Source organism: Manis javanica, chromosome 13 (assembly GCF_040802235.1).
Source record: "Manis javanica isolate MJ-LG chromosome 13, MJ_LKY, whole genome shotgun sequence".
NCBI lineage: Eukaryota > Metazoa > Chordata > Mammalia > Pholidota > Manidae > Manis > Manis javanica.
Window position 1 is genome coordinate 92,942,815 of NC_133168.1, and position 25,946 is coordinate 92,968,760.

Here is a 25,946-nt window from a genome sequence, read left to right on the forward strand (position 1 = left end):
CTGGGCCTGTTGCATCCAGCTGATATGCCTGGTGAACCACTCGCCGCCCACACAGAGCTCACGCTCAGGAATAGTGAGTAGGAGGTGCGCCGGGCAGATGGTGGGAAGGGCCGAGGCGAAGAGTGATGGAGGGGTCACGGTGCACCAAGTAGGTGATGTTCCTAGAAGTTTGAAGGTGAGAGGGGATCCCTGCTAGTGTCTTGGGGAGCAACATTCTAGGCAGTGGCAACAGCCAGTGCAAAGGCCCCGAGGCAAGACGGTGTCTGGGGTGTTGGAGGAACAGCTAAGTGGCCAGTGCGGCTGGAACAGAGTGCAAGGTGGACAGAGGAGGATGTGTGGGCAGTTTGAGTCACAGAAAGGAGTTGGGCTCTTTGTTGGGAGCCATGGAGGGCTGTGAGCAGAGGAGGGATGGGTGGTGGTGGGGTGTCAGGGGGACAGAATGCCAGGCAGGCTGACATGAGTGGCCCAGGGCTGCCCAAGGCTGTGCAGGTGCAGAGAAGTGGATGGGTTGGGGCCAACCGGATGAGAGGTGAGGGGAAGGAGAGGGTAAGAGCCCCCTTGGGCCCGCCTGTTTTCACCTCTGCACCTGAACATCGGGTCAAGCTGGTGGCCCTGTGCGACCCAGCCCTGCTCCTGCAGGGCCCACACTGATTCCTGCATTCTGCACCTCAGCAGCTTTGGGGTGACGTGCTAAGTAGGAGGGAAGGAGGGGCACAGGTGTGCCAGAGTCCTGGGGGCTGAGATGGGCTGCTGTCAGTGCCGGGTGAGGTGATGTCCCCAACAGATGACTGGTGCTCCCAGGGGTAGCCATTGGGGGCTTCAGGGACCCGGCCGGGTGGATGGATGGTGGAAGATCCATCACCCTGAGGTCCCTGTGGATCCCCGGTCTTGATCCAGCCTCTGAGTCTCCCCACGTTGAGTGTTCCCTCGGCTCTCTGCACGCCTCTTCAGAGCAGCAGGTGGCCCTCGGGCTGGGGAATGGTGAGGTCCCAGAGCAGGACAGGGCGGGAGAGGCATGCTGGAGAGCCAGGGATAGACCAGTGGACGTCCCTGCCTGTTGGTGCCCACCGTGTCCACTGTGCCGTACATCTCGGACACAGCTTGGGGTAGGGGAGCCCAGGGTGGGCACCGGCGCTCTGGGCGGGTGGGGACGGGATGGGGTGGGGTTGTTCCATATCTGATACAGACCACAAGGTTCAGGGCAGACTTCACCCCTCACCCCGGTTTTCTTCCGCTGGAAAAATGGGCCCTAAAGCAGGCCCTCCTCCACGATGCGGCGCGACAATGCAGGGACGTAGCGTATGGTCGCTGCCGCTGACTGCAGGGGACCTAGCCCCCGCGAGCCCCCAGGGTCCGGGACGCCGTGTCCTCGCCGCCCGCGCCCCCGCAGGGGCGGGACTCGCGCCGGCCCCGCCCCTCTGCCCCCAGCTCTCCGGCCGGCGCGCCCCCGGCCCAGCTGCGGCGCGTGACGCCAGGCGCGCGGCTCTGGCGGCCACCGCGAGCAGGCGCAAGCGGCAGGGACTCCAGGCGACCGGAGGCATGGCGGCGGCGGGGTTGGCGGGGTCGGCGGGACCCGAGCCCATGCCGAGTTACACGCAGCTGGTGCAGCGCGGCTGGGGCAGCGCGCTGGCGGCGGCGCGGGGCTGCGCGGACTGCGGCTGGGGGCTGGCGCGCCGCGGCCTGGCGGAACACGCGCACCTGGCGCCGCCCGAGCTGCTGCTGCTGGCGCTCGGCGCGCTCGGCTGGACTGCGCTGCGCTCGGCGGCCACCGCGCGCCTTTTTCGGGTCAGTGCTGCGGGGGTCTGGGACGTGGGGATCAGGACTGTGGGTCCGGGATGTTAAGGGACCCCGGGACAGGGGATCCCGGGCCCTCGCGTGCCCCTTTCTGTCCACGCGGGCCGGGTCACTGGGACGTGGGGGGCCTCAGGCTGGTGGAGCTCGAGACGCGGGATCCTGGGCCGCCGTGCACCCCTTTCGGTCAGTGCGGGGTGGGGGGTGGGGAGGATGCGGGGGTGTGGCCAGGCTGGGGGTAGCCCGGGACGTGGACAGCCCCACACGGGTGGGATGTTCGAGATGTGGGGAAACCGGAGCCGACCCATTCAAGTCCGTGCAGGACGAGGGGGCTCCGGGCTGCGCGCCTTGCTGTTCCGGTCAAGCCGGGCGCGCTGGAAACCGGAGCGGGGTCCGGGGTCTGTGCGGCGGCGGAGCCGGCTTGTCCGCTGCTACCGGAAAGAGGCAGGGAGCTGCCCGGTCGCGGATTCGCGCCTGTCTCGAGCCAGCGCCACCCTCCGACCGGGGCACGCAAAGCCCTGGGCTCCCCGCGGGAAGGGCCGGTGGTCGCGGTCTTGGGGAGGTGGCTGGTGTAGGTCTTCGGAACTGGGCTCTGCTGCCTCCAAGGGGCTGCTGCTGACTTCCTTGGTTTCCAGGGAGCCTGGGGGGTGACTGTGGGGGTGACATTGGCGCCTGCCACCCCCTCCCGCTGTTGGAGAGGGGTCGCTGCTGCGGGCGTTGGTGGGACCAGCTGGGCTGGACCGCCCGGAGTCACCCCGCCCGGGTCTGTCCGGAGGTGACAGGGGGTGCAGGGACTGAGCGCCCGGCGCCAACAAAGGGGCCTTTCTCTGCCGGCCCGGAAGAGGCTGGCCCTTGTTAGGCGGGGATGGGGTGTTGTCTGGCTGTCTCTGTCCCCACCACCATCCCGTCATCGTGCCCTTGGGCCGCCACCTTGCTCCGTGGCCCCTACACAGGTCGGCCTTGGCCCCAGTCTGGCTTTTTGCCCCCTGCAGCTGGGAAGTGGAAGGCCCAGGAGGGCGAGGGCCAGAACCCGCGGAAGGATGCGGTCGCCCACTGGGACTACCAGGGTGCGGCGCGGGCCCCCTCCCCAGGTGCCTGAGGGAGCCAGATGGGGCACAGCAGGGTCATGTGTCCCTCACTTTTGGAATCCCCGGAGGTCGGGCCAGCGTGGGTGGGGCCTTCGTCCCCATTCCAGGCTCTCCCTTCCCGAGAAACGGGCGGAGGGACAGCCCGGTCCCCCAAAGCTCATCTTCTTGGCAGCTGCCCGGTTGCCAGGGGTTACTGGAGCTGGCTCTGGCTGTCTCCATAGCAACTGTTGGAGCTCAGGCCCCCTCAGCCTCTGTGGGGGCGGAGTTTGGCTCGGCAGCTACAGAGTCCCGCCCCCAAGAAGCTTGAGGGCCCGCCCCTGGGGGTCCCCGCAGCCTCTCAGATTCAGTGCCTCCCCCCTTGCGTGCTCCCTGTTCCCGCAGGCACCACTAATGTCTCCTCAGGGCCCCTCGGCTCAGGTCCTCAGCTGTCCCCCAGTCCCTTTCCCTGCCCATCCCTTTTTTTCCCCCCAGGCCCCATTCTCTCCTTTGTCCCCCTCATTCCTGTCTTCCCCCACTTGCCCACCCCATCTTCCCCAGCTTCCTATTTCTCTCTGGTCTCCCCCAGATTCCTCCAAAGCTCCCCTTCCCCTCAAGATTATCTCCATGGGAGTCACTTGGGATTCCAGCCCCCCCAACTGCATTCTCTCTGATGCCCCCATATTCCCTTCCCCCCTTCACTTCACAGGCTCACCCCCACACCCCCTCCTCCCTGTCACACCCCAGCCCCATGACCACAAACCCCCAGCTCTCCTGGGGCGATCCCATCGATCTCCCTTCTCACAGCCTTCCTTCATCTTCCCCTCTCTCCCCTGCCCATGCCGCCTGCCACTAGACAGCTGGGCACAAAGTTTTTCCCTTGGCAGGCACACATGGGCTCTGGTTACGCTCCAGGTGGCTGTGGGTACTGGGTCCTGACCCTCCCCAACACTGCCCGGCCCAGAGAGTCCCTGGGCCTTGGTTTCCCCACCCTGGAGGGGCAGCTGCTGGCCCCCAGTGCTGACGGCTACCCAACTTCTCACCTGTAGCCCCTGGCCAAGCGGTACCGCCTCCAGCCTAGAGATGCTGCCAAGATGCCTGAGAGTGCCTGGAAGTTTTTCTTCTACCTGAGCTCCTGGAGCTACAGCACCTACCTGCTCTTTGGCACCAACTACCCCTTCTTTCATGACCCGCCATCTGTCTTCTACGGTAGGGGCCTCACCTGGATAGGGCAGGGTCGGGGAGGGCTCTGCTCTAAACATGAGGGATACATGGAGGAGCCAGATACTCACCAGACATCCCATCATGGATGTCTGCCCCAACAAGAGCAACCAAAGAGCCTTGGGGGCAGGAAAGGGGGCGCCTGGCCCTATTAGGTCTCAGCGAGATGTTCTGGAAGAGGTGAGCCCTTGTGCAGGCCCAGGTGGGCATTCTAGGTGTCAGGAATAACCCGTGCAAAGGCCCTGGGGGCATCCACGAGCTGCTTGTGTGAGGGTGAGAGGAAGGTAGCAGGAGTTTTGAGTTTCATTCTATGAAATGAATGAGTTTGTGAATTACAAAAAACTTCCTCTGGCTGCTATGTGGAGACAGCAGAGTGTTGGATGAGGAGAGAAGCAGGGCCTAGCAGGAAGGCAAGGGACCCATGTGGCTTGGACCAGCCTGACAAGGAAGTGGCTGCACCCACTGACTGGGTTAGAGTGAAGGTCATCAAGCATGAGCTCTGGGTGGGATGGGCAGGCAGGTAATTGCAGTGCCCTGTGTTACCAACAGGCAAGCCAGGATAGAAAACTTGGTTTGCAATGGGGACCAGGACTTTATCACCGTGCTGACCACCCAGGCCATGTCCCAGGGACGCACGTGGATCTGTTTCCTGATGTGTCATGGATAGCCTGAGGGGAATCCTGGTCAGGCACTGGGCTTCCTGGGCACCTGGCAGTCTTTGTGAGCCCATGCTGCCTACAGGGCCACTTGCACCATGCACATTTCCCCAGCTCACCTAACTCCCTAGGGGAGGTTTCCACTGTTGTCCAATTTTCCTTTATGTGAATGAACCACATAATCGAGTTCTCACAAAGTCTAAGGCATAGACTTGCCTCTGGCTGCGGCTTATAAATTATGCTGTGATCATGAGCCTGCAGGTTAGCTGCTCCTTGCACACACATTTGTCGAGCACCCCCGTGTGCCAGGCGCTGTGCTAACATAGCTGTGAGCAGGTCAGAGAAAGCCTCCTGCCCGCACGTCTTATAGCGACAGTGAAATACAAAATCTGTTAACAGCTGCTGAGAAAACAAGTGGGAAGAGGAGAGGGAGATGGGGTGTCTGGGAAGAGGGAAAGGTTAGGAATTTTCTAAAGGGATGGGAATGACCCCACCAAAGGTGACAGATAGGAAATGCGAAGGCCAGTGTCGGAAGGACATGTTCCTGGGGGTCAGCGGCAGTGAGGAGCTCCCCAGCCCGGCCAGGAGGTGAGGAGGGCTGGCAAGCAGTGGAGACGTTTATCGGCGGGCCGTGCACAGGGCGGGACAGAGACCAGCAGAGCCAAGGAGGGCGCTGAGGGCGGGAGCCAGGGCAGGAGGGGGTCTGGTCAGGATGGTCCCCACTGGGCAGAGGCATGGCCAATTTGAGAAATGTTTTGAATTCAGAATGGATAAGATTCGCTGCCAAGCCATAGGTGGGTGTGAGGGAGGGCGAGGGTGGGGTCTTTGTCATGGTCTGGTGGGTCTGGGTGGGACAGGTTTGGGGGAGAGCAGGAGCTGGGTCTGGGACCCCCAGGAGGCTGAAACTAGAGGTCAAGGCGGGGGACGTAGCAGAGATGACATGGGATGTCCACAGCACCGGGGAGTGTGAATGCGGCGCCCGATCCCCCAGCGTGCAGGAAGGTGCGACATCTGCAAAAACCCACCTGTCCCTCATCCAGATCTGGGCCTCAGGGCTGGGGCAGGGACACTTGGCTGGTTTAAGTCTTGCCTGGGCGGTAAGGGGAAAATGTGGTGTCCTGTTCCCACGGTGGGCTCTGCATCAAGGCATCTCTGTGTCCCTTCTTTATAAAAGGGGGCAGAGGTACCTGGCAGGTGTCCGTGTTGGGGGGCCCTCCACCCACATGGCTGAGGATGGAACTGTTGGCGGGTGGCCGGGAGTGTGGGTTTCCCATCTAACTTTGGGAAGCTCCCGGCCTGTTAAAGTGAGTGGCGGTGGGGGAGGTGAGCCCTGATCTGTGTGTGTTTTGCTTTTTTTTAATTAGTTGAAATTTACATAACATAAAATTAACTATTTTAGCCAGTCACAAAAAGACAAATACTATGTGATTCCACTTCTGTGAGGTTCTCAGGAGTCAGATTCATAGACAGGAAGTAAATGATGTGGGCGGTGGGGTCGGGGCAGGGGATGAGGAATTAGTGTTTACGGGGACAGTTTCAGTTTTACAAGATGACAACCGATCTGGAGGTCGGGTGCACTAACGCCGCTGAACCCGAAAGTGGTTAAGATGGTAAAGTGTATGTTATATGTGTTTTGCCATCGTTTTTAAAAATTCGGCATTTTAAAGTGAACAATTCAGTGGCATTCAGTGCATTCAGTGTTGTGCAAGCAGCATCACTACCTAGTTGCAGAACATTCCCATCACCCTAAAGGAGACCCCGTCCCCAGAAGCAGTCACTCCCCTCCCCCGGCCCGGTATCCACTGATCTGCTTCTGTCTCTCCGGAGGTGCCAGTTCTGGATGTTTCATATAAACAGAATAACACACCATGTGGCCTTTTGCATCTGGCTTCTCTCACTCAGGTGACGGTTTTGAGGTTCATCCACCTTGTCGCGTCAATCAAAGCTTTGTTCCTTTTAATGGCTGAGTAATATTTCACTGTGTGAATGGGCCACAATTTGTTCATTCATTCACCTGTTGGTGACACTTGGGTTGTCTCCACTGTGACCACTGTGACAAGTCCCTGTCTGAATCCTGTATCCAGTCCCCTTGGGCACATGATGAAGAGTGGAATTGCTGGATCATGGGGTTTGTGTGTCCCCAGCCACTGAGGCCACCAAGGAGAGGGTGGACAGTCAGAAACAGGATCCAGGGCCCAGGAGTGGCTGGGGCAGCACTAGGGCAGGAGATGGCAGTGCCTGGACCAGGGCAGGGGCAGCAGGGGCAGGGGAAGTGAGCAGAGGTGTGGACAGAAGAGGGGCCCCCACTTGGTGGGTCCAGTGGATCCTGGTTGCAGGAGGGGTCAGAGCACAGGTGAAGGGTGTCGCTGAGGTAGGCGCACCAGATGCGTCTAGTGGACAGCTGGGCTCCAGGGGCATGTGAAGGTCTGACCCCAGGTCACCGAGGCAGCAGGGGTGGGGTGTCAGGAGGCCTGGCATGGAGCCTTGGGAGGCTGTTTTGGGGGATGGGCAGGGAAGAAGCAATCCAGAGAGTTCCAGGCCAACATAGGCAGAGCTCTTGGTGATGGGCAGAGGAGAGGAGGCGGAGGGGGGACAGCTGGGGGGGTCAGATTCACCCGGGAGGCACCAGGCCTGAATGTGGACGGGCACAAGTGCCAGGGGCAACAGGGGTGGCTGCAGGAGGAGAAGGAGAGCCAGGGCCCGCTCGGTGGGACAGCCCACTCAGCGCTACGGGCAGGTCTGGTTTCTGCCTTGGCTGCTGGGCACAGTGAGGCGGGCAGCAACCCACATCTGGTTGTCGATTTGCTGGGAGTGGGGAGCCCAGGACAAAGCATCTGAGATGGCTCAAGAGGGCCTGGCTGGTGAGAGCAGAAGGGAAGGGGACCCGGGGCAAACTTGGAAACCCTGCAAGGGACCTTCAGGGGTAGGAGCGCCTTTTTCAGTAAACACAGAACTGTTCTAAAATTAACATACCTATTTGTCAAAAATACTGGATAGAACACTGGGGGCTGGAAAACCAGCATCCATTATACCTGCAGAGATGGGTGCCATGGCTGGCATGTGGAGCTTGCATGCCCAGCTGGAAGAGGCACGTGAGATGTCCCGGGGGCCCCAGTGGTCCCGGAGGCTCTGTGGGTTCCTGATGGCGCCATCTGGCTCCCCCCAGACTGGACGCCAGGCATGGCAGTGCCACGGGACATCGCAGCCGCCTACCTGCTGCACGGAAGCTTCTATGGCCATTCCATCTATGCCACGCTGTACATGGATGCCTGGCGCAAGGACTCGGTGGTCATGCTTGTCCACCATGTGGTCACCCTGGTCCTCATCGTCTCGTCCTACGCCTTCCGGTGAGTACAGAAGGGGACAGGAGGGCAGAAGGCATAGCACGAGCAAAGGGAGGAGGCTGGCACAGAGCGAAGCTAATGCCTTTGGGCGAGGAGGTCCTGGGGGTGGGTTCTGAAGAGGTGGGTGAGGCGTGCAGAGCCCCTCCTGCCCCCACCCATCCCCGCGACCCTGCCCAGACAGCACGCTTTCCCAGGTGCCGCTGCGGACGCAGCCATCAGCACAGCAGACCCTGGCGCCCTGAAGCCCATGGGCTGCCACATGTGGCCACCGAGTACTTCAGATGGACTCTGTCTATACCGCCACATGTGTGCATAAAATCCACACTGACTTCAAAGGCCAAGGAGGATGAAAATACCTCACAAATCCTTTTGTTGTATCAACTGCATGTTGAGATGACAGTATTTGGGGTTTACTGAGTTGGTCAGAATATAGCATTTTCCTTTTTTCTCTCTTTTTTTTATTAACGTGGCTGTTAGAAGACCTAAAATGACACATACGGCTCATGTTCTATTCCTTAGACCAGTTGCTGTAGCTGTACCTTTGGGTACAGTAACCACTGGCTGCAGGTGGCTATTTCAACTTTAATTCAACCTAAATAAAATCACGCCTTCTATTCTTCAGCCACACTAGCCACATTTCAGCTGCTCGGAGGCCACATGTGGCTGGTGGCTCCCGTGTGGGACAATGCAGGTTTAGAACCTTCCTATCATTCTAGAAAATTCTTAGCACTGCTCTAGAGGATGGAATCAGATGATAAAGCCAAAAAGAAAGAAAGAAAGAGAGAGCACGACAGAAAGAAAGAAGGGGGAGAGGAAGGAATGAAAGAGAAGGAGGGGGAAGAAACTAACCTTTGTTTGAAGGTTACAAGGATGGAGGAAAACCAAGTCAGAAGAGGATTACAGGGGCGGTGATTTTGGCTGGGGTGGTCTGCGGTGACAGGGCAGCAAAGACTGACAGGAGGTGCAGGAGGGCCCGGGGACGCCGGGAAGGCGCGCTTCAGGCAGTGGGAACAGCACGTGCATGGCGCCTGAAGCAGGACCCCCTGAGCTGTCAGGGGGGTAGCGTGGGGACGGACACACGCAAGAGAAGCGAGGAGCCCACAGCCACATCCGGGCTGAATGCAGTCTCCGGCCCAAGCTGCTGTTAGGTGGAGCGCTGGGAGGCCTTCAGCCTAGTGGGGACTCAGCCTTTCCTGGACAAGCCTGCAGCTTGCAGTGGTGGTCAGGTTAAGTGCATAAACCTGAGAGTGTCAGGGTGGCCATGACATTCAAAGTGAGGGTCGAACTTGTGGTGGATCTGGACACAGAATGGCCCAGGCCTGTGGGGTCAGGGGTAGTAGTGGGTCAGAGGTCAGAGAGATGAGAGACTTGACGAGGAACTTTCAGGGGGGCTCCAGGGGGGAGTGAGACGGGGAGGGTGAGGGCCCAGGTGGGGCTCCCAGGGGCACGTACAGCCTGAGTGTTGCCACTGACCTGACCCTGTGGGTGGCGGTGAGCATGGCCGGTGGGCCAGGAAGGCTTTGAAGGGGCCCGTGGGAAGCCTGGAGGTGTGGCCAGGGGGCTGTGCTCTGGAGCCTTAGTGCAGGGTAGGGTCCCCGTGTACCCCGCCCTCTGTCTTCGCCTACCACGCTTCCCCGCCCCAGGTACCACAACGTGGGCATCCTCGTGCTCTTCCTGCATGACATCTGTGACGTGCAGCTGGAGTTCACCAAGCTCAATGTCTACTTCAAGTCCTGCAGTGGCGCCCACCACCGGCTGCACGCCCTGGCTGCAGACCTGGGCTGCCTCAGCTTCAGCCTCAGCTGGTGAGGGGCGGGGGACGAAGGGCGCTGGTGCGCAGGCGGGGGCGGACCAAAGGGGGTGGGCCCAGTGGGGGAAGGGGCGGGGCAAAGACAGGAAGTGACTCCTGCGGTGGGGGGGCAGGGCAGTGCCTGGGTGTGGAAGTGGGGTTGGGCAGGGAAGATAGGGCAGGAGTGGCTCGCCGGACAAGGGTGGGCGGGGATGTACAGCGACAGATAGATGAACCCTGGTGGTAGAGGACAGGGGCCCGGTGGGGCCACCCTCCTGCTTTTCCCCACAGCCCACCCAACCCACCACGCCCCCTGCAGGTTCTGGTTCCGCCTCTACTGGTTCCCGCTCAAGGTCTTGTATGCCACGTGCCACTGCAGCCTGCGCTCTGTGCCCGATATCCCCTTCTACTTCTTCTTCAACGCCCTCCTTCTGTTGCTCACCCTCATGAACCTCTACTGGTTCCTGGTGAGTTGGCTGCCCAGAACACCCTGCCCACCGACTCGTCCTCACCTGGCTGTGGTCCAGGCACAGGGCCTTCTCAGGCATGCCCAGGGAGGGAACAGCATTCGCAAAGGGCTTGTGGCAGGAGCGCAAAGCCATTAGGAGGGTAGTGCAGTTGGGGAAGGGGCTCTTTCACAACTGTACCTTCCCCCTCCCACAGTACATCATGGCGTTTGCCGTCAAGGTGCTGACCGGCCAGGTGCGGGAGCTGAAAGATGTGCGGGAATTCGACGTGGCAGAGGTCCCGAGCCGCAAGCCCAGCAAAGCTGAGTGAGTGTCCAGGGGCCGCCAGTTGCCCCTGCTTTGCCCTTTCTGCCGCCTCGGCCCCTCTGAGCGCACTCCGTGGGCGGGCTCTGGAGACACTAGCAGGTGGCGCCATTGTGGAGGCCCCACCCTAGAGCCTATGTCCAAGACAGAGACCGCAGTGAAGGCGTGGATGGTGTAGTGGCAGAGTTAGACAATGTAAAGACAGACAGCAAACCAGTGGGTAGAGGTCTGGGGTTGGGCAGAGTATCAGGGGCTTGGTGGCAGGAACTGTGAGGGCCAAATAGCTGGCATGCCCCATGTGGGCAAGTGAAGGAGGGCCCTGTGGCTGGTGAAGAGCAGCTGGTGGCCAAGCCAGATGGTCACCTCTAAGCACCTGTAAGCAGGTGGCAGCAGCCCAGAGAGCCTCTACTCCAGCTGACACCCCTGGCCTGGAGGCCCAGCCAAGCTGGAGGTAGGGCTGGAGGCTCAGACCCAGGGCAGCCCAGGTCGGAATCCCAGGGAAGGAGAGAAGGGGCCTCATTGAGCAACCTGGAGGTGGGCTCCCCATGACTCACCAGCCCCAGGATGTGAGCCAGGTGGCACTCAAAGCCCTTGGCCTGGGGTGGGGGGCCCTCAGGAGTGAATGGAGACAGGTTTGGGTGCCCAGGAGGGCCTGGGGTGGACGGTGCCCAGGGGCAACATGAGGAGCATTGGAGCAGCAGCGAGGCCGGACGTGGCTGAAGGGCCTTCTGACTTGGCCTCTGGGGGATCATCAGCGGCCAGCCCGGGAAAGTGGTTCTGGGGAAGCAGTGGACTCAGAACTCGATGAAGCCGTCAGGATGGACAGCGAGGAGGATGAGAGAGGCAGAGCTGTTTAAATTCTCCTTGAGAGACCTGAGTAGGGGAGCGCAGGACGGGAAGGCTGCCGGAGTGGAGAGTGGGATCAAGGGAGCGCTCTTACGGCTGGTTCCAATACATGCAAGCACTCGGCACGTGCCGAGCCTGGGACTTCAGGTGGGGTGTGCTGAGGCCAAAATAAAAGCTCCCAGAGTAGAGAAGGATCAGACACGTGAGCAGGGATCACAGACACGAGAAGGCTGGGTAATAGCAGGTGAGGTCGCCCCAGTTGGATCGCTTGTGGGCATGTCAGCCTTGGTGCCAGCCGACCACCAGGAGGCCATCGCTGCCACTGGGGCACACGGGCACACTGGCTGCAGCTGGGAAGAGGAATGTGGTCAGATCCTTACTCTGTTATAGAAGCAACCAAACTTGCTTTCGATGTAGGTGAACCAGAAATAAAAGAAACAAAGGTGATCTAAGACTTCTGGCTTGAGTTGCCAAGTACTTAGATGGGAGTCAGGGCAGAGCTGGGGCAGGGCCTTGTGCGCCAGCAGAGGTGGGACTGGGAGCCAAGTTGTGGGGATATTAGATGGTCGATTTCCAAGGAGCAAACCAGGAATTCCGTGGAGAGATCAGTGAGGTCTCACCAAGGGGTCTGACCAACCTCAGAGGCTTCCAGAAAGAAGGGATGGCTAAAGACTAAAAAGCTAAAACCTCAGGGGTCAGGGAGGGGAGGCACTTGCTTAGCCAAATCTAAACTTCAGAAAGATAACTCCTGATGGAGATGTCCTGTAAATGAAGAGCCCAAGGCAAGGAGTAGCTCAGCCAGACCCCCTAACCCTACCTGGGGCTGCTCCGTGCTGTCTCCCCTGAGAATATCTGGTCAGAATGTGAGTTAGGGCGCTGGCACCCACCAGGATGGCGGAGCATGAGCTCTGGACAGAAATGACAGGGTGTACCAGGGGATACACTATCAGTCGACCCCGTCAGCACCACCAGCCAAACTCTGTTCCCCAAGGATGGCAAGTTAGTGTGGTTGGGTATAAAATGGGAAGGGCTAAAAGGCAGTAAGAATGCAGGATTTCCTGCAAAAAAGATTTGGTCAGGAGACCTCAAAACCATCAGGTGGTGGAAAATGAGACTGAAAATCAGCAAAGAGTAAGATGACCAAATGCAATGTGGAGTCCTGGACCAGAAAAAGAACATCTGTGGAGAAACTGGTGAAAGCCACATAAAGTCTGTGATTTAGCTCACTGCAAGGTCCCAGGATTGGTTTCTTAGTTGCAACATTCGGGGAAGCTGGGTAAGGGGTGCGCAGAGTTTACTGTACTGTCTTTGCAAAATTTCTGCAAATCTAAAATTATTCTAAGCTAAAAACTTTATTAGAAAGATAGAAGGCATGAGAGACTGTCAAAACCACCACTGGATATTACATTACTTTCTTAGGGCTGCTGATGTAAAGTACTGAAAACTGGGGGCTTAAAACAGCAGGAAATTGTTCTCTCACTATTCTGGAGGCCAGAAGTCTGACATCCAGGTGTCTGTAGGGCCAGGCTCCCTCTGAAGGAACCATCCTTGTCTCACCCAGCATCTGGGCGCTACAGGCATCCTTGGCTCATGGCTGCATCACTCCGATCTCTGCCTCTGTCTTCACATGGCCTTCCCTTGTCTCTGGTTCTTCTCTCACATAAGGACACTTGTCATTGGATTTAGGATTGCCCTAAGTCTGGTGTGATCTCATCACCAGTTCCTTCACTTAATGACATCTGCAAAGACACTTTTTCCAAATAAAGCCGCCTTCACAGGTTCCAGAGATTGAGATGTGGACATGTCTTTTTGGGGATCACCATTCAGCCTACTAGTGATGTTAAGGCTCAAACGATTAGACACAGCTGAAGAGAGAATCTGCAAATTGAGCACTGTGAAACAGTGACCCAGAATGTAGCAGAAGCAGACAGAAAACATGACAGGTAGGAGTCTAAGAATTACCTGGTCTACTTGAGTTCTAATAGGACACAGGGAGAGACGATCTGAGAAGATGTAACACCATGAGTTTTCCAGAAAGTAAGAAGACATACATCATAAGCAGGATGAATAAAAAAGGATCTATGTCCCGAATACATCATAGTGAAAATGCAAAACAGCTGCAGAAAAGGACCCATGAAACAATGACAGATTAATAGCCACAAAGGGAATCTAGGCAACTGTGGAGTAAACTACCAACTGCTGAAAGGCAGTGACAAGCTGCGGGAACTTCATATGCGATTTTAAAAATAATTACTCAAGAGACAGGACACCTACAGGAATGCAAACGAAGAAAGTTTACCATCCACAGATTTTTTCTACTGGTGTATTTCAGAAAACAGGAAAGCTATGCTAAGAAGCAGATGGGGAGAGAAATTGACACATGTCTGGGTTAAACTTGCAAATCTGAGAGAGAAAAATTAGAACTGGAGTATTAAATATTATTGAAACAGGATTGGGGGCTCTGCATTTTGCAAGAGGCTGAGGATTACCTTTAGGCTGTATTAAGCACAGTTGACCCTTGAACAATGCAGGGGTTAGGGGCACTAACGCCCCACAATTGAAAATCAACATACGGCTTTGGACTCCTAAAATCTCAATTATAGACAGCCTCCCATTGGCCAGAACCGAGAATACAAACAGGCAATCAACATGCACTTTGTGTGTTCTATGTGTTGTATACCATATTCTTATCATAAAGTAAGCAAGAGAAAGAAAAATTTTGTTTCAAATTGTCCCACACCTCCAAACCATTTCCCAATATATTTATTGGAAAATATTCTGCATATAAGTGAACCCGCTTAGTTCAAACCCATGTTGTTCAAGGGTCAGCCGTACACATGTCCACACCATTAGGGTGTGCTGGGGAGCCAGGAAACGGAACAAGCCCAGCAAAGTGCAACCAAACGAAGGTTGGAAAAGGCAGGAAGTCACTCAAAATAAGAGGATAGAATCTCAAGTATTAGGCATTGTAATAAACATACAGGGAATAGTCTGACAGGAGATTGGTGTTTGGTTTTTGTTTTTAAGATCCACTTCTATACTGGTTCAAAAACTTGAATTCCAGGGTACATACAAGTTGCAAGTAAAAGGACAGGAAAGATTCAGTTCCAGAATTGCTCTGCTCAACGCAGCCCTACACCGCGGTGTGACGGGACCGCAGGAGGCAGCCCATGCTCTGCGCTCCTCCGCAAGCAGGGGAATGAATGTTCCTTTTAAGCACAAAATCATTTGTCACAGTTGACCAAACCAAGCCTCAACTGCTCAGAAGCGGGATCATGCAGGCTGTGTGGACGAAAATTCAGTTAGGTTTGAAAACGTGAGATGATGATGATTGAAAGCACTTTGATGTGATTTAGTGGCCAAGACACGAATCACGTGGCAGTTAAGTAGCATGCACCCACCCTCACCCTACCCTGTCCTCATTCCTGTGCCCCCACTTCTGCTTCTCTCTTCTGATGCCCAGCACGGGGCCCTGGTCATCTGGTAGACCCCCCTCTTGGACCAGAGCCTCCCGTGGCCCCGTGCCCTGGTTATGACCCGGCACCACTTGCGGCCCTTCTGCCCACCCGGGGACTACCAGGACCGCCATCGGTTGGGGGCCTTTACCCGACTGTCCGGTGATACACACAGTTTGCTGCTTCCACCCCTGCTGTGTCCCGCACTCAGGCTCATGCTGCTTGGCCAGTGCCCAGAGGTCCTCAGTGACACCCGCACGCCTGCGCAGGGCCAGAGCACCAGCCACCCCTAGCCTCCCCCTTCTTGGCCACCAGCTCCCCTCACCATTGTCCCTGAGGCCGCCTTCCCAAGCCAGGGATATCCACCCTCTTGCCTGCTGGAGAATATTCCCACTGAGAAGAGAAGTCCTCTCTCCACCCTGCCAGCAAGACCCCCCATTCCTGGACCCACCCCATGCAGGAGTGTTTTCCGTGGCCCCCAAGGCCACTCCTGTCCAGCTCCACCGAGGCCGCCTTGGTGCTAAACCCGGGGTCACCTCCCCTTGCCTTTTTAATAACAGTCTTTGAGAATTCACATCCTATACAGTCCACCCATGTACCATGTATAAATTCGGTATGTTCAGCACATTCACACACGTGTGCAACCATCACCACAGTTCTAGAGCATTTCCATCACCCCCAGGAGAAGCCCTGCACCCAGCCTAATCACCCGGTCCCAGCTGCCAGGCTGCCTCTGCTCCTCACTGCTTGGCGCCCTCTCTGCCCCAAACCCTGTGCCTTCCTGCTCCGACTCTGGCCCCGCCACCAGCTTCCCCTCTCCAGGGCCCTTTCCCGTAATCCACCAGCTTCCAAATCTCTCTCCCAGCCCACCATACCCCTCTGAGCACTATGCTCTGTCTCCAGGTCTGCTTGTCATCCAAGCATCTTCTAAAATATCCCTAATTAGCCCCCAGTCCTATCCAAACCAGCTCTGCTCTGGAACATTTTGCCACTGCACTCGATGGCAACTTAGGGCGAAAACTTGCCAGGTTCTTGCTAGGGACTCGCTGCTCTCTCCCTCTCCTTATCCACTAGGAAACATCCAGAAGCCACTAGAGTTGCTGCCTGCTTTGTCTCCCTCACACACACACACACACACACGCGCGCGCGCGCGAGCTGTGTTTGAGGCAGGAGGGACACATGGAAACTTGTGCAGAAAAGCAAATCAGAATCACCAGGAAAGCTTGGCGGGGGGTCCCTGAAAGTATTAGACTTATTACAAAAGGATAGGAATTAATGAGGGAACAGAGCCGAGTCTGTGAATAGAACAGACTCGACCAGCAAGGAATAAAGTTCACCAGGAGGGAAGAAGCCCTGTGGGAATGCACTGGGACGCTGGGCCGAGAGTGTCTGGAGGGAAGAGGGGACTTGTGTCTTTATCTCCAATCAGCCCCAGGGCGGAAGCCATGAAAATCGAACTAAAATGTGAAATGAGAGCCTGGTGTCATCCAGCAGTTGATCCATGATGAGAGGAAGAGAGTCGCAGGGACCCCCCACCTCTGCCCTGTTTTAAAGACCAACAGGCAAAGCCAGAAGACAGAGGGTAGATGGAGGTCCGCGAGGGCTTATCTGTGACCTCGCAGATAAGGGCTCCTGCTGGTGGAGAAGCTGGTGCAGGACTGGAGGAGCCGCTCTCAGAAGGAGACGTGTGCTGGCCTAGCCCGAGTATAAGGGATGAAACCAAATGACCAAGACCATCTCTTTTCTGAGAAAATCCTTACATTCTTATAAAAAAGGGTCTCTGAGCTAGAGTGCCCTGCAAAACAAAGGAACGAAGGGGACCCCGCCACACTGGCGTGCTAGTATCTGGGTGAGGATGTGCAGAAGCAAGGAACCAGGTTTGATCCCCAGGAGTGTGGTTCAGGCCAACTGGGAGTCTTCTGTGCTTTTAGGTGTCTTGTTTTATATATGAGAATATAGTACCAGCCCAACAAACTTCATGCACAGGCTAGACTGGGGGATCCACTTCTACAAAAAGACCAACAGCCCCCATGTGAAGGCACGAAGAGCCCTGTCAGTGGGAACAGGAGTGGCCAGTGGCTGTGACCGTGAGGCAGCTGTGAGCTGCGGCCTCAGCACCAGCAGGCCAGCTGATTAAACAGGATGCAACTGGGAGCAAGTGTTGGCAAAGGCAGTGAGGAGCTGGGGCAGAGACCCTTCCTTGTCAGGTCTAGTCTGTTGGGCCTGGGCAGACCCCCAGCACACAGGGTCCCTCGGTGTGGGGGGTGGCAGAGACCCACCACTCACAGGGAAAACGGAATTTATGAGCAGCAGTAGTGCTCATGGGAGTGATCAGAGCCCCATTTTTGTAAAACTGAGATGCAGAAAACACCTTTATAGATAGTTTGAAATACGCAAACCATGCATTGTTTGCTGGATTGTAAGCTGGATACTGACCGAATTCTTGGGAGTTTTAACATGTTGGGTAACTTGTTTTACGGACATGGAAGGCAAGTCGGAGCTGCAGCAGGTGTAGACAGGAGGCCTCAGATGGTTAGGCTGTGAGCGGGGGAGGATCCTGCCTGGGCAGCGTGCTGGGGTGGGGGTCTGGCCGGTTCTGCCACCCCTAGGAGGGCAGGAAGATAAAGTGCCTGTTTATCCAGGTCCAGGCGGTGGGGTTAGGCCAGGCGGAGGTTGGTAGGTGGCTTTAGCTAGCTCTCCAGCGGCCGCGGTGGCCCAGTGGGGAGGGGACGGGAGGGCTGAATTGTGGGGAGGAGCAGGGAAAAGGGGCCCGACCAGCGGAAGGCAGGATCTTCGGCCTTGCGGGCAGGGAGGAGGGATGGAGGCGGGGCCACACCTAACTGGGAAAAGAGATGTGGGGGGCAAGGCGGGCGGGACAGGGGAACTTGGGCGTGGGGTTCCTAGGCTAACCTGGGCCCGGTTCTGGCCCCCAGGAAGCTGCTGAGGAACGGCCTGGTGAAGGATAAGCGCTTCTGAAGCCCCCCACCCAGTTGCGTCCCCAAAGGACCCAGCCCCACCCCCGGGGCCCGGCCACGCCCCACCCCTGGCCACCTCCCCCAGGACCCCCTACCCCTGCCCCGGAGACCCCGCCTCTGGGATCAGCCCCTGTCCGGCTTCAGTACCACTGCCGCGCTCCCCAGGACCCTGACACCGCCCTGCCCCAGGCCCTTGCCCTGGCCCCTCCAGGGACCCTAGTCCCGCCCCCAGCCTGCAGGTCGGGGCCAGACGGCCCCTGAACGCTCGTCCGGCCGCCGCCTGCGAGGAAGATGCCAACGCCGCGCTACCGTGCTGGCCGCCGCGCCCTTCTCCTCCTGGCTCTGCTGCTGCCCTCGTTGCCCCCGGCCCGAGCCCCCGATTCCCCGGGCCCCGCCACCGCCCTGTTGCAGGCTCTCGGGCTAAGCGACGCTCCCCGGGGAGCCCCCACGCCCCGGCCCGTACCCCCAATCATGTGGCGCCTGTTCCGCCGCCGGGACCCCCAGGAGGCCAGGGCAGGCCCGCGGCGGACGCCCCTGGGGGCCACCCTGCGACCATGCCACGTGGAGGAGCTGGGGGTCGCCGGGAACATTGTGCGCCACATCCCCGACCGCGGTGAGTGGGGCCTGCGCGGGGGGTGTGGGGCCGGGAGTCAGACCACCCGGCGCTTCGGGGCCCGCCACCAGCCTCTAGCACCGCGTGGCTGGGAGGGCTGGAGCGGCCCCAAATGTCCCCATCCGCCGCAACCAGCTCAAGGACAACCGGGACTTCCAACTCCATCCGCTCCGTCCCGTGGACACCTGCGGGAACCGGGCGGCGTGGTCCTAACCAAGCCGGCCTTCCTTGCACGCGCAGGGCCTCTTGCTTGCAGCCGGAGCCCTGCCCCCACTTTTTCTCCCCGGTCCCCCACTGCTTCACACCTTTTGAGGCCTTCCTGCAGACAGGCTCTGCATCGCTTCCCCAGGGGCCCAGGGTTCGCTCACCTCTTTCCCCGCCAGGGCCCTCAACCACTGGCCGGCTGCCCTGCACTGGGCAGGAAGGGCCTCTTCCTCGCAAGTAATGCCCCCCGCCCACCCCCGCTCCACTTCATACCGTTTGACGACGCCTCCAACAGATGGCACGCCCCACAGCCTCAGGCTCTTTCCTCCCCGCCCCACACCACACCACCGCCTCCGAGACCCCTTTGCGGGCAGGCTGGACCCCGCCCGGGGACGCAGCGCGAGCGGATGTGTGCGTGCCTCCCCAGGTGCGGCTGCCCGACCCCCCGAGCCCGCCTCGGCCACGGGGCAGTGCCCCGAGTGGATCGTTGAATTCGACATGTCGGCCGTGGACCCCGTCGAGCGCTGGAGCAGCGCCCGCCTGGAGCTGCGCTTCGCGGCGGTGGCGGCGACAGTGGGGCCGGCGGGAGGTTGGGAACTGGGCGTGGCACGCGTGGGCGCGGGTCCTCGGTCGGAGCTGCTCCGCCAGGCGGTGCCGGCCCTGGGGAGGCCGGTGCGCGCCGAGCTGCTGGGCGCCACGTGGGCTCGCAACGCCTCGGCGCCGCGCAGCCTCCGCCTGGCGCTGGCGCTGCGCTCCCGGACACCCGCCGCCTGCGCGGGCCTGGCCGAGGCTTCGCTGCTTCTGGTGACCCTCGACCCGCGCCTTTGCCACCCCCTGGGCCGGCCACGGCGCGAGGCCGAGCCCGCGAGGGGCGGCGGCCCTGGGGGTGCGTGTCGCGCGCGGCGTCTCTACGTGAGTTTCCGCGAGGTGGGCTGGCACCGCTGGGTCATCGCGCCACGTGGTTTCCTGGCCAACTACTGCCAGGGCCAGTGCACGCTGCCTGCCGCGCTGTCTGGGCCCGACGGGCCGCCCACACTCAACCACGCTGTGCTGCGCGCCCTCATGCACGCGGCTGCCCCGAGCACCGCCGGCCTGCCCTGCTGCGTTCCCGCGCGCCTGTCGCCCATCTCCGTGCTTTTTTTCGACAATAGCGACAATGTGGTCCTGCGGCACTATGAGGACATGGTGGTGGATGAATGTGGCTGCCGCTGAAGACGGACAGGGAGGGGAGACTGAGGCTACAGTAAAAACTGCGTGGTCCTCCGCCTGTCTTTGCTCTCCTCACTTGGGGATGGGGGCAAGTAGCTCCGTCACCGTCCACTGCCAGGTGGGCAGGGGTCCTCCAGTGCCAGCCTCTAGCTCCCAGGGTCGTAGAGGCCACCATCCAAGGTGCCCAGGAACGTGAGCGTTGCACGCACCCCGCCTCCACCAGGACCTGCTCACAGGAGTGGCAATGGTCCCCACTCCCACACCCCACCTTTCCAATCCCTGCTATGCATTCAGGTGACCCCTAGCCCCAACCGCTACCCCCTTGCAGTTTATCCAGTCCCAGTGCAAATGCAAGAACTATTAAGATTTTATTGGTGACAACAGAGCTTAAAACAAATAGATCAAAAATCAAAAGGTACATTGCCTTGGTACAGATGCTCCTCGATTTGGAAAACTCAGAGTAACTGCTGCTATGAAGGTGGAGAGCAAAGCAAACAGCACAAAGCAGAGGCAAAGCATTTCCAAGGCACAGAGTGGGGCGGGTGGGCAGGCGGGCAGTGCCCACGAGGTGTCACAGGGGCCAGAGCAGAAACCTACCCAAACTATGCCTCCACACAGCCAAAAAGGGGGACTGAAAGTCCTACAGCAATGCTAATAAATAAGAGGCCTGGCCAGAAGGTGGCCCTGCATCCTGCCTCTCCCACGTACAAGCTGGAATCTGGACACTTTGGGGTAAGGGCCAGCCTCAGCCACAGACATGGGGCCGGGTAGGCAGGGGACAGTTCCCAAATAGGTGGTCACCAGGGAGGCGAACACCCCGTCTTGGTGCGTGAGGAGATGGGGTGCCCCTTCCACCTACAATGACCTTGAGTGGCAACCCAGATGTAGGCAGATGCTGGGTCCACCACGTGGGGTGAAACTCCAAGCCCCTTCAGGCACAGAACCAGCTTATTTCTTAAACTTACGCCTCCCCCAACCTGTCCCCCGCCATAAAGCACCCCACTTTACCAAAGCTGTGCCCACAAGTAGAAGGGCTCCAAACTTGGCAGGTGGCGGGGAGGGGGGTGGAGAACGGGGGCAGGGTGCTCGCTGTCTAACTGGCCACAGAGACTGTGGGCGCCTCCCTGGGAAGGGTCCTGTTGGTTGCTGTCTTCCACCAACACCTTGGGAAGGACCCCGAGGAAGAAGCCACTTTCCTGGCCTCTGGCCTCCTGGCCAGTCCTGCCTGAGGCCCCTCCAGAGGGGCCGAGTCCACTGCACGGGAAGCACTTTGCTTCTCAGAGTCCAGCAGAGACCGTGGGGCTACCTGGCCCGGGACGGTGCTCCCTTACCACCTGGATACGCAGAGAAGCTGCTGGAAGCTAAAAACTGAGAACAAAAATCGTCACAATTGCGTCCCAGGTGTTGATCCTAATCTGAAGTTGTGTTGGCTTCTTTAAACGTTGTCTGGAAGCTTCTCACATCTCCCAGGTCCACCACTAAGATTTGAGAGACAAACTCAAAAAAGTGTATTTTTCAGTACTCCTTTGAAAGATTCTTTAAAAACCAAACAGAAAAACCCAAAACACCGCATTTTCTTTAAATGAAAACCCTCTTAGAACACAGGCAGTGAGACCGCGCGGTTCCAGAGCCGGCATGGACAGAACCTGCACCTCCATGGGCCCCCGGCATGGCTTCCACCTGCAAGGAGCCTGCACGGCACAGAAATGCGAAGTTTTTCCTGCTAAAATGTAGTCCCCTTTCAATAAAAGAGAAAAAGAAAGAAAAGAACAGAGGAAAGGGCTACTCTGAGATGAGGGTCTTCCTCCCTCCGCCCTGGTCACAGACCCAGGTGTGAACGGGCAAGCGCTGGGCCCCTGGGCGAGCGGGCTGACAGGGCTCGCCGCGGGCATCCTCGCTGCCCACCGCCCGCTCTCCCTTCTCCTTGTCGCCGCCGCCGCCGCGGGCCAGCAGTGGGCGCTCACTCCGCCTCGGGCTTCTCTCTCCCTCGGTGCTCCTCTCCCTCTCCTGTTGCTCAGTGGTGCTTAGTTTTAGCAGTGGAAAACAGGTATCCATTTATTTTTATTTTTTATTACCCAGAATAAGATGCTGATGGACTAAGCCACGTAGCTTAGCTCTTCCGCTGCCACCTGCTGGGGTAAGTGTCTGTCAGAAGGTGCCTGGCAGGAGGGCCTTCCTCCCAACTCCACTCCACCCATGGGAAGTGGGGCTAGGGTGCCAGCTGGGCACCCACAGGTGGTGGCCGGGGGCCCTCTGAACCTGCAGGGGCCTCAGTGCCTTCTCCCAGCAGTGCTGGCAAGAGGGTGGGGTGAGGGGCCCGGGACCCCTCTCCAGACACACCCGCACCTCTGGGGTCAGGACCCCAGCACCCTCCCCCAACCCCACAGCCTCGCCTTTCCTGCTGAGCCCTGGGACTCCCAGAGAACCATGATACAGAGGATGAAGCTCACTTTCCCAGAATGACAGGTCTCACTCAGACAAGCTGGGACCCGAGGACCTGAACGCCCCACTTCCCAGACGTCCTCATGTCTAGTCCCCACGAGGACCTCCTCAGGACAGCTTGCCTTCTAGTACTGGGACAGCCCTGTCACTCCACCGTGCTGGTACGCTCGCTCCCCCTGGTACGTGGAGTCCTGTGACAGTGCCACATCGATCTGTGACTTAAATTCATCGCCAAGGTAACTGTCCTGAAAAACAACGTTGGGGAGATGAGCACCCCCCGTGGGAGAAGCTGCTCTGACCCCACAGAAGGGTCTGGAGACCATGTCCTCAGGCCTAGGTGACAGGTGACAGGAGACCCACACTGGTTGCCTCACCATGGCACACAGGTAACCCAGACCTGTTGTCCAGGACAGGTCATGGATGGAATGTTCTAGATCTACAGTCCCTCCACTAACACCGGAGACCTCGCCTCCTGAGCGCCGTGATAGTGCAGGGGTGGCACTGTGGGGTCGGCGTGCACCAGGGCTGCCGGCCTGCCCAGGCCTTCCCACGGGTGTGGGGGCTTCCCGCGGGCAGCAGCTCACCTGGGACAGCTCGGGCTGGGAGAGGCCCGGCTGGCTCATCTGGGAGGGCTGGCTCATGGAGATGTAGCCCTGGGTCAGGGCGCCCTGCGAGAAGGGCTGGGATGCCACATCCTGGCTGGCCTGGCTGTTGGGGAGATTCGCCTGGCTGGGCCCAGGAAGCCCAAAGCGGTTCTTCTGGCGTCCCCCACGACCAGTCTTGCCTTTTGGGGTGCCCCGGCCTGAAAGACAGCAGTCCAGGGCTCCTTGAAGGAGGTCTGAGCCGCAGACAATAATGACTGCCTGAAGCCTAGACCTGCCTTTCTACCACGAGGCTGCCTGGTGCTCACCTGCCGCCGGCCCGTTGGCTTGTCCGAAGTACCCAGGTGGGGGCATGGGCGGCATGACCAGGTTGAAGGGGATGGGGATGTTCACGGCAGCCACAGGGCCAGGGCCTGCACCTATCATGCCAATCTGGTCGTGGGTCTGGAAGTACATGTTTGAGGGGCGACCTGCATGACAAAATGCACAGCAGGTGTCACCGCCGCATCTGGAGGCCCAGTGCCACCCCAGCCATCTGTCCTGTCCTGTCACAGCTCTGCCTGCCCCACAGCAGCAACCTGTTTTGAGTCCCACAACCCAACCCTCCTCCTCTCGATCCTCAGCAGCCTCCCAGGGCTGGCGCTGGGGATGCACCTTTCCTCCCAGAGGGTCTGAAGAAACACTGGTCTGCAGAGATCCAAAAAATGGAAAGAAAAGAAATACTTTGTATGGCAAATTTATGTTCACATTATATATGCCCCCCCCCAACACACACACCCCAGAAACAAGGAAACGCCTATAGGCTCAAAAGCTCCTGCTGAAAGCAAGGACCCCAGGAGCCCCTGGGTCTCGGGAAAGCCGTGTGCAAAGCTGCCCTGGCGGCTGGGGCAGGAGAGTGTGGCCTTCAGCCCCAGGGCCCAGGACACAACTCAGCCACATGGTGACTTTCTGGATGTGGTGGTGAGATTTGTCACTGGAGGCCAGTGGCAGGGGGTGGGGCAGGGGGGCACCCTCTTATCCCTGACAGCAGCAGCCACACACAGCACCTGCCCTCAGGACAGCGGGGAGCCAGCGGGGGCCAAGCCCCACTGAAGGCCTAGCACGGGGCACTCCTGCCTTGCGTGAGGCTGTCACCCTCTGGGGGCTGGGGCCCACAGGGTCCCAAGAGGCAGGGACCTGAGGGCGAACGGGAACGGTTCAGACAGAGTAGCTCAGGCAAGGGGAGGGGCTCCTGGTGGTGGGTCATGCCAGCCTCTGGGCAGAGACGCCATGCCCGAGCAGGGGCGGGCCCCCAGCGCTGTGGCCCAAGAGCAGGCGGCAGAACCTGAGCAGGGGCTGCAGGCAGCCTGACTCTCCCACTGAGAGGGAAACAAAGGGCAGGATGGGTGGGGAGCACAGAGGCCCTGGGGCCTGGGCACCAGCAGGCCTGTGGGATTTGCTTAGGAGCCACTGTACACAGAACTGCTATCTAAGAAACATCTTGTTTCAGAAACTGCCAAAGCACAATTCTTTGATTTCTGAGAAAAAGAACTTCCCTGTCAGGCAGGATCCTGGTGACTGAGGTCTGGGAGCTGCCCCAGGAGTGACAGGGCGGGAAGCTGGTGGCGCGGGAACGGTCAACATCCCCAGGGCCAGCTCAGGGCCCCCATGCTGACTCACCCTGGCTGCTCCGATCATAGACGGATCCTGGGATGATGGCCTCCCGCGCGTCATACATGGCTGTTGTCATGAAGCGGGCTCCCTACAAAGGGTTTGGATAGGTGAGGAATTTATCATCTCAACTTGAAACAGAACTTTTCCAAAGCTCTGCTGCTTTGGGAGGGTGGTGAGGTCACACCAAGGCCAACCTGCTGACTTGCGTGCTCTGGGCCCTGCCTGGCCCCTCCGCCCACTGGCCTCTGATGCTGAGCTCATGTGCCCACAGAGGGGTCCTGGTGTCCGGGCTCACACATCTGTCTCTGGACCTTGGCTTAGGCACCAGGGGCTCCCAGAACCCTTGGGCTCAGACTTCCTAGATGCTACCGACGACAGCATCCCATGGGGCGTAAGGCCCGAAGGCCCCAGAGCGCTTGGGAGGCTGGTAGGGGCTCTGGGACAGCCCGGCCACATCGCTCCTGCCCGTGTGCCGACTCGCGCACTGACCGCCACGGCTGTGCCCACGCACCGGGTTGATGGTGTTGACCAGCTTCCTGGGCTTGCTGAACTGCATGAGGCTCTCGCGCAGGTTGTTCAGGGGCCCCTCCACCAGCACCTTCTGCTCCTTGTAGTAGTTCAGCAGGTGGTTCCAGAGCGGCTGCTTGGACAGGGCCTTTGGATTGCCCACAATGATGACCCCGTACCTGAAAGGTGTGGGCACAGTCAGGCGGTGCTGAGGGCCGCACAGGGTGTGGCCACCATGCACAGCAGTCTGAGGCCTCACCAACAAATTCAACACCACATCCAAAGCTCTCCTGGTGCCCTCCGTCCCCTCCCCATCTGACACCTGGCTTGCCTGTGACAGCGCCCACTGTTGAGCGTGGGGGATGGCTGGGCACACTGGTGGCCATGGGGACGGGTGCTGGAGCCTACCCTGTAGGCAGGCGACACTGCACTGGGCACACGTGGGGGTGGATTTCTGAGGAGCCAAGATACCAAGACCCCTTTGTGGGCAGATGAGCTCAGTCTCATCAGCCTCCGGGACACTAGGTCATAAGCAGCCCCAGCAGGCTTCACGGCTGCCTCGGAGCCCCTGATATGCTGGAGCAGGTAATGTGATGCCCCAGCCTGGCCCTCGCTTCTGTAGGACGTTCACCCTCTGCCAGCTGTGTTGCGGACCCCCCAGTGCTGGCTGCCAAACAAGAGGGCACCTTAGAAGGAAGGTAACAAGGGAAAACCAAGGTGCTCTGATGGGGGTGGAGCCTGTCTTCCAGCTAGCACAGGAGTGGTGTGGTCTGCTGTCACCTAGGGTCCCTTCTATCATTAGTCC

General features: G+C 59.0%; 3 protein-coding genes across 6 annotated transcripts in view; 2 read left to right on the top strand and 1 right to left on the bottom strand.

Annotated features, from left to right (window-relative positions):
* Positions 1-1,453: 1,453 nt before the first annotated feature.
* CERS1 (ceramide synthase 1) lies at positions 1,454-18,009 on the top strand. 2 transcript variants are annotated; one of them, XM_017674514.3, is made up of 7 exons: positions 1,454-1,785; positions 3,905-4,064; positions 7,899-8,079; positions 9,720-9,881; positions 10,185-10,332; positions 10,529-10,638; positions 17,870-18,009. In XM_017674514.3, exons 1-7 carry the CDS (start codon positions 1,540-1,542, stop codon positions 17,910-17,912), a joined length of 1,050 nt encoding a protein of 349 aa, XP_017530003.3. In that variant the 5' UTR covers positions 1,454-1,539; the 3' UTR covers positions 17,913-18,009. The 2 variants fall into 2 exon arrangements, with proteins under 2 accessions (XP_017530003.3, XP_036859714.2); XM_037003819.2 differs by lacking the exon at positions 1,454-1,785 and adding an exon at positions 2,777-2,882.
* A 193-nt stretch (positions 18,010-18,202) lies between these two features.
* On the top strand, positions 18,203-19,992 carry GDF1 (growth differentiation factor 1). Its single transcript, XM_017674512.3, has 2 exons — positions 18,203-18,524; positions 19,156-19,992. Exons 1-2 carry the CDS (start codon positions 18,203-18,205, stop codon positions 19,938-19,940), a joined length of 1,107 nt encoding a protein of 368 aa, XP_017530001.3. The 3' UTR covers positions 19,941-19,992.
* Positions 19,993-20,288: 296 nt separating this feature from the next.
* The window catches only part of UPF1 (UPF1 RNA helicase and ATPase), a 31,217-nt gene continuing 25,559 nt past the window's right edge, over positions 20,289-25,946 (bottom strand). For 2 of the 3 annotated variants that reach the window (XM_073220303.1, XM_037003769.2), the window contains exons 19-24: positions 25,146-25,320; positions 24,641-24,722; positions 23,290-23,451; positions 22,964-23,181; positions 22,502-22,624; positions 20,289-22,066 (exon numbers count right to left, since the gene is read on the bottom strand). In XM_073220303.1, coding sequence (XP_073076404.1) covers positions 22,505-22,624; positions 22,964-23,181; positions 23,290-23,451; positions 24,641-24,722; positions 25,146-25,320 — 757 coding nt within the window. In that variant the 3' untranslated portion in view covers positions 20,289-22,066; positions 22,502-22,504. Of the gene's footprint in view, positions 22,070-22,501; positions 22,625-22,963; positions 23,182-23,289; positions 23,452-24,640; positions 24,723-25,145; positions 25,321-25,946 lie in introns of all 3 variants that reach the window. The other variant, XM_073220304.1, reaches the window with a different exon arrangement.

Bases quoted from the DNA above. Each gene is read 5' to 3' on its own strand.
- CERS1 (XM_017674514.3), top strand. From the start codon at position 1,540: ATGGCGGCGGCGGGGTTGGCGGGGTCGGCGGGACCCGAGCCCATGCCG. The intron at 4,065-7,898 runs GTAGGGGCCTCA...GGCTCCCCCCAG, and splicing joins CCCGCCATCTGTCTTCTACG to ACTGGACGCCAGGCATGGCA. The intron at 8,080-9,719 runs GTGAGTACAGAA...TCCCCGCCCCAG, and splicing joins GTCTCGTCCTACGCCTTCCG to GTACCACAACGTGGGCATCC.
- GDF1 (XM_017674512.3), top strand. From the start codon at position 18,203: ATGCCAACGCCGCGCTACCGTGCTGGCCGCCGCGCCCTTCTCCTCCTG. The intron at 18,525-19,155 runs GTGAGTGGGGCC...GTGCCTCCCCAG, and splicing joins GCGCCACATCCCCGACCGCG to GTGCGGCTGCCCGACCCCCC.